This window comes from Hevea brasiliensis, chromosome 14, assembly GCF_030052815.1.
Source record: "Hevea brasiliensis isolate MT/VB/25A 57/8 chromosome 14, ASM3005281v1, whole genome shotgun sequence".
Classification (NCBI taxonomy): Eukaryota; Viridiplantae; Streptophyta; class Magnoliopsida; order Malpighiales; family Euphorbiaceae; genus Hevea; species Hevea brasiliensis.
In genome coordinates this window covers 68,132,408-68,139,073 of record NC_079506.1, presented here as the reverse complement: position 1 = coordinate 68,139,073, position 6,666 = coordinate 68,132,408, and the positions used below count along the sequence as shown (strand labels likewise).

The 6,666-nt window shown below is 29.7% G+C and overlaps 1 protein-coding gene across 2 annotated transcripts; it reads left to right on the top strand.

The window, feature by feature from the left end:
- The first annotated feature begins 1,242 nt into the window (after positions 1 to 1,242).
- LOC110664226 (nudix hydrolase 26, chloroplastic) lies at positions 1,243 to 6,347 on the top strand. Of its 2 annotated transcripts, none has more exons than XM_021823806.2 (6): positions 1,243 to 1,550; positions 1,629 to 1,679; positions 2,392 to 2,484; positions 3,869 to 3,963; positions 4,214 to 4,328; positions 6,056 to 6,347. In XM_021823806.2, the coding sequence occupies exons 1-6, from the start codon at positions 1,275 to 1,277 to the stop codon at positions 6,119 to 6,121; spliced, it is 696 nt and encodes a 231-aa protein (XP_021679498.2). In that variant the 5' UTR covers positions 1,243 to 1,274; the 3' UTR covers positions 6,122 to 6,347. The 2 variants fall into 2 exon arrangements, with proteins under 2 accessions (XP_021679498.2, XP_021679499.2); XM_021823807.2 differs by having other exon boundaries at positions 1,260 to 1,550; positions 4,214 to 4,287.
- The last annotated feature ends 319 nt before the right edge of the window (positions 6,348 to 6,666 follow it).

Below are 6,666 nucleotides of genomic sequence, written 5' to 3'. Positions count from 1 at the left end.
AGTATTTTTATTTCACTTAAATGCTCTTAAATCTTTTTTTATTTGTACTTTGTTTTATTATTTTTTTTAAAATTATTAGTTAACATTCTCAAATTTTATTTATTTAAATATATTTAATTAATATTTATTTAATTATTAATTTTTTTATAAATTTCTTATTTAATATTTCTTAAACTATTCAATATTTTATTATATTATAATTATATATAGAATACAATGATAACTAATATTTTGATTGTCCATATTTTATTATTATTAATTTTCAATAGAATTATTTTTATATTTTAATTAAATATTTATATTTTTATGTATAAATTATCTTTCAACTATATTTTTTAAAGAAGTAGAATTTTAAAGATAAATTGTAAATATAATTGTATCAAAAACTTAGATATAAATAAAAATAATTAGAAACAATTAAGTTGCAATATTAAAATTATGGAATCCATTTAAAAAAAAATAGTATGTATTTTTAATATTTATTATATTAACAAAAAATTATGATATTTTTAATTTTTAATTTTTGTGAAATGTATTAATCTTATATTATTAATTTATATAAAGTGATAACTATTTTTGTCAAATAATTATTTTATAAAAGATATATCATATTAATAAAAAAGAATTTACATTTAGGTATAGTATTTTTAAAAAATAATATAATATAATATAATATTATTTTTAATTAATAATAATATTAAATATTTTTTTATTATTAAAATTAAATAATTTAATTCATTATTAATAATTTAATTTTTTATTATATTAATAACAAAAAATATTATATTTATAAATTTTTAAAATAATATTATTTTTTTATTAATTTAATATATTCTCTATAATTTATAAAAAATAAAAATTAATTTACATAAATTATGAGATAAAATATAAAAATTTTATAAAATTTAAATTATTTTTTGAGTAAAGTATTTTTATTATATTTTAAATGAAATAACTATGAAAATTACTATAAATATATGTATAAAAAAATTAAATAAGTATTTTATTTAATTATGTCATAAATTAATTAAAAATTTATTATTATAACAAGTACAAATTTATCTAAATTAAAAATTACTTTAATAATAATAATTTATCTTATTTAAAATATAATTAAAATTTAAATTAAAAAATAAAAATTATGTCTCCTGTAAAAATAAAACTCCACATGCTCGCCACGTGAAGTTGGGTGTGAGTGTGATGTCAGGGGTATTTCGGTCAGACCATATCTAAATGCCATTAAAACCACTAGAGAATAAAAGAAGTCCAAGGAAATGGCATTTTGCCGATCCGTTTTCAGTCATTCTCCCTCAGCTTCACTCCCCATTGTTTCTATTTTTTCCAAATCCGCTTTACCTTTCCTAATCTACCGTCATAAGTTGTCCAAATTTACCAAGCTGCCTTTTATATACCAGAACCCGCAGAGCTACACTCACAGTGCAATAATCTCAAGAACCCTGTGCCTATCATCAACCTCCTTTTCCATGGAATCTGCTCCAGAAGGTTACAGAAGAAACGTGGGTATCTGTCTGATCAATCCATCTAAAAAGGTTAGTGTACTTTGAGTTTGTATTTTATGTGTATTTATTGTGTAAGATTCTCAACTTCTGGCTTTGTGAATTGTGCAGATTTTTGCTGCTTCGAGGCTGGATATACCCAATGCTTGGCAAATGCCTCAGGTAATTTTGAAATTATCCTTTATTTGTTTTTTTTTTTTTTTTTTCCCTCTTTTTAATTTGGTTTTCTGCTCTTGCCATGCTTATTAATCTTTTGAGTTCTCATTGGTTGAAAGCATGTATAATGTATAGGAAAGTGTTTTGCCTAATTGCCTGGAAGTAATTATTGTTGATAATGTCTAATTTTTATTGATTTGTTTATAGTCAATTAACTATTAAATGTTTCATTTTGAAGTTGGAGCTGATTCTTCTCTCTCTCTCTGTCTCTCTCTCTCTCTTTGTAAATAATTTAGTTTTAAACCCAAATTGGTGACTGTAATTGTTTAAAATTTATGAAAACAAAAAAATAAGTGCTACCATTCTCCTTTTAGTGTTGAATTATAGTGCTTGCTCCGAGCTTAAGATAATGGAGTAGACAATGCAAAATGCTGTGTGGAGCATGTCTGTGTGTGTATTTGTTTTAGCTATTTACTTTTTTTTTTTTTAATACTTGCTTTAAGAAGCACACAAGGACACCCACGCTGTATCTTCTGATTGAATATGTGAAATTTAGGGCATCAATAATGCTTGCAGGCTGCTTTCTAGCAGAGCTATTGTGTGCAGCAAGCCCTGCTAATATTACTTGCATTTGGTTATATGACTTGGCATCTTCTTTCAGAAGTACTAGTTTTTTATACATGATGTGATGGTTTTTTATACAACCATGTTTAAGTAGGGAGGTATAGATGAGAATGAAGATCCTAAAATTGCAGCCATAAGGGAATTAAAAGAAGAGACAGGGATTATCTCAGCAGAAATTCTTGCAGAGGTATGGCTTTACATTTCCTCTTTCTTTGTTTCAGTGTTTTGGTGAAGTTCATTAAAATTCTATTCCATTCCAGGGATGACTGGGAAAAAAGGGGGATGATTTTACTTGGTGGTTTGGTTTTCATTGTTTGGAAAAATGATAACACTCCCTACGTGATAGGTCCATTGGATATAGCATGTGATTAACTGTGACAAACAAAGTTCTCTTTGGCACAATACAAGGCCCATATGTTTTGCTATTTCTAAAGGATTTTTCTTTTTTAAGATTTTCATGAAATTTCAACAATTTTTTCCCAGAAGTTTATCTTTTATTTCTTTCCCACTCCCATGTCTACCAAATAGCTCCATTCTTCTAAATACCCTTCTAAGTCCTAACCAAATAGTGCCAAACTTCAATTCAAATTGCTATAAATGCATCCAAATGGCTTTATTATGACATAATCTTGTAGTCTTAATGTTCAGACATAAAACACATTTTTTTTTCTTCCATCTTTTTATGGATATGACTAGAACTAGATTCATACTTTTTATGTCTGCAATCAGGTTAAGAAATGGCAATAGGTAGCAGGGCAGGTTTTGGCATTTCCATCCACCTCTATTAGGAATTGGATAGTGGAAAATACAAGGCGGGTTGTGAATGGATATGCTCATTTTATTTTTTAATAATTTTATAAATTATCAGTAAATGATATAGTATATTATATTATATTTTATGTGGTATTAGTTAAGATTTGAGAAAGAAAGAATCATATTAAGTAATAAATTATTTATTCTTAATGAGAAAGGTGTTTTTATAAGTTAGAATTATATATAAATAAAATTGAAGCGGAGTGGAATCAGGCAACTTAAACCGCTCCTTTCCTGCCACCACTGGTGGGGTGGGGATTTCCCACCTGGCTCCAAGTGGGGCATGGTTTTCTTGTCATGGCGAAGTAAATTAACATTTCTATTTCCTTTCCTATGTATCCAACTTTGTCAATTTTGCAATTTCCATATGCCTATTGTTTTCAGCTTTTCTTTCTCTTCCTTACTTCTGCTTATGTCATTAAGAAATGAATAAGAGAGTATGAAATCTTTGTGCAAATGGTTAATGTGATCTAATTTGTTTTGATTTAATATCATCATAAGAAAGAATTATCCTTTAATATATATGGAGCTTTCCCTCTCTGTATATGTACTTGCATAAGCCCATGCTTGAAGTGTTTTTCTGGTTGCTATCTGAACAGTAGCAGAAACATTACTGGCACTGGATCAGCTTATGTTTTGTCTTTGTTTGACATCCGTGTTTGACTCCTATGTTATTCTGATTAAAGTTACAATCTTGATGGCCGGTAGTTCTTCTCAAGCATTGCTGTCTCACTTCATGTACTGCATTTGTTATGCAGGCACCTTATTGGTTGACATATGACTTCCCACCTGAAGTCAGGGAAAAACTTAAACGTCAATGGGGATCTGACTGGAAAGGTCAAGCGCAGAAGTGGTGAGCATATGAATAATCCATATAATGAAGATGCATGAGTACTGTCTACACCTGATATCTTAATTAAATTAAGGTCTACTACTTCAAGTCTGGACCAATTTTAACTCTGGATAATTCACAGATTAATCTCATTAAATGTGTGAATGCAGTTTTCGTTCATATTCTAGTGGATTTTTTTTGTTAAAAAGAAAAAATCTTACTCGCAGTTTATTCTGATTAAATTTTATTAAATTTGCAAATTATAACACAGGTTTCTTCTTAAATTCACTGGGAAAGAGGAAGAGATCAATCTTTTGGGTGATGGCACAGAGAAACCTGAATTTGGTGAGTGGTCATGGATGTCACCCGGGCAAATACTTGACCATGTGAGTGGATGTTTCTTCTTTTACTGCAAATAGTTATATGAGGCCAACTGTTCACATGAGCTTGAGATCTACTTAATCTTCCCTTCTTATTGGGAGAGTTTGAAGAAATTAAGTTCTCATGTGATCTCAAGCGTTCTTTAGCTCTCCCTTGAACTTACACGAGCTATAATTTTCAACCAATGGATTTGAAAGAATATAAGGCTCTGTTTGGATAGGTGTAGATTTGGATGTGCTTCAAGTGAAAAATTATAAAATTTTAACATAATGGAAAATTCAAATACCTCATTATTTGAAATTCACACCTATCCAAATGGAAGCTAAAGTTTTGTGGAATTTAGACCTAAATTAATTGGTTAATAATCTAATATTTCTAAGGTCAAACAATTGGTTCGATTACAAAGTCCAACAATTCAAAACTAGAACTTGCAAAAACTTTAGCTTTCAATAGCATTTCCTTTTAGTTCTTATCTTTTCTGATGACTGCCTTAGGCGGTTGTGAAGGAGCCTAAAATACTCCAAATATACCTTCATCATTATAGAAAATGAGTTAAAATTCTATTTTTCTGGGCTACTAGAAAGGGTTTAATTAATGCTTGGTTAAAGTTTGCTTTTTTAAAATTGCATGTAATCTAATTGTTCAAAGAAAAAATTTAGTATTTTGCAGTTGGTACAATATTTTAAGTGTACTTGGTGTAGTAAAATTTACCGTGGTTGCAGGATGGCAACCACTCATTGCATTATTGACTTCACAAGGCATCATTGCAATGGACGGTTGAGATGGTGTAGTCATAACGTATGTGACTGCAACAAAGGGATGGGCATGGTGCTGTGGCACTTATAATTTTATGTATGAAAAAGATCATTTAAATAATTTTTCACATAAAGAATAAGAAATTAGAAAAAAAAAAAAATGGAGTCTGTCTAGCAATGGCTTTAGCCCTAATATTTTTTAGCTATAGTTGAACTTGGTCTTAGAGCTAAATTTGGCTAAGCCTCAAACTGTGCATGTGTTTAATGATCAGAGTATCAGACATCTGTTTTTTGAAAGTGTTGGGCTTTTTTGTTTTCAAAAAACAAAGATCTGAAGGCTGATTTTTTCAGTCCTGACTATAGTGGCTGCACAATCCTGGTCCCCCAGATAGCAACCCATGTGAGTCCCTTTGTGTGACCCACATCAATGGATTGATCGGCCACAACATCTCTTGCTGCTCCTGATCATTTGCCTTTATTTTTTGGCCTAATGACAAAAGAAAATTCTTTTTTTTAATTATATCCAAATCTTTTAATTTTGACTAATTTATCGCAATTTGTAAACTAATTTTCAATTGTATCCATGGATCAAGATTGAAATAAAAATAATTTTTATTATTAATTAAAATAAAAAAACAAATTTCTCCCAACCCACCCTCTCCTCTCCCTTCTTCTACCCTTTCCCCCCTCTCCCTCTTTCTCTCTCAAAGCTGCTTCCCTTGCTTCAAAACATCAACGTGTACAAAAGAAAGTTTTTATATAACATGGTTAGGTAATCCCGTGGGATCTACTCCCCTCTTGCATTTGATATAGGATTTTGAAACTCTGGGCAAGTACTATTGAGAAAAAGAGGGGGAAAAGAACTCTTGGTAAAGGAAGTTCTCTAAAGATTTCAAAAGCTTTGCATAGGTTAGGTGAATAGCAAAAATTTGATAAATACAATTCTATTATTGATAAATTTTTTTATTGCTTTGCAGGCTGTAGATTTCAAGAAACCTGTTTACAAGGAAGTTTTGACAGTTTTTGCTCCTTATCTTGAATAAATTCATACACGTGTTGACTGCTTACGTTCTTTTTTTATGTAGTGAACTACTAGATCAAATAATTGATCGTCTTTGGGGTTAAGTTCTTTGGTACAGATGCAATCTCCTCAAAGATCTGATATTCTTGTGATTAACTGGAAAAACATTGGTTGGTATGGTAGATAATATGTGGAAATTTTCCTACTGTTGTGTTAAATTTAAGGGAATTAGAGGTGGCTTATTTGCATGTGTAGTGAGATACAATGGTTTTAGTGGGATGGAAAGAAAGTTATGGTGATGAAATTTTTGTAGGTCATCTTATGTCAACGTGTGGATGGAAAGAATTGTTTTCAGTATGCACAAGAATTTGCAACAGGACATAATTGTGCTGTTTCTTAACAAGCATCATACTAAATTGGAAGTCTTCTTTGAAAATTTGTACATAATTCATGACATATTTGCAAGATTTATAAATGATAGACGTTGCTTGTGATTTGCAAGCACTAAAGATTGGCCCCTTTGATCATACTGCCAATTTTGACATTTGACAAGAGTACATGAGCTTT

Coding starts and splice junctions, on each gene's coding strand:
- LOC110664226 (XM_021823806.2), top strand. CDS start 1,275: ATGGCATTTTGCCGATCCGTTTTCAGTCATTCTCCCTCAGCTTCACTC. Junction 1,680..2,391: donor ATGCTTGGCAAATGCCTCAG/GTAATTTTGAAA, acceptor ATGTTTAAGTAG/GGAGGTATAGATGAGAATGA. Junction 2,485..3,868: donor CAGCAGAAATTCTTGCAGAG/GTATGGCTTTAC, acceptor TTTGTTATGCAG/GCACCTTATTGGTTGACATA.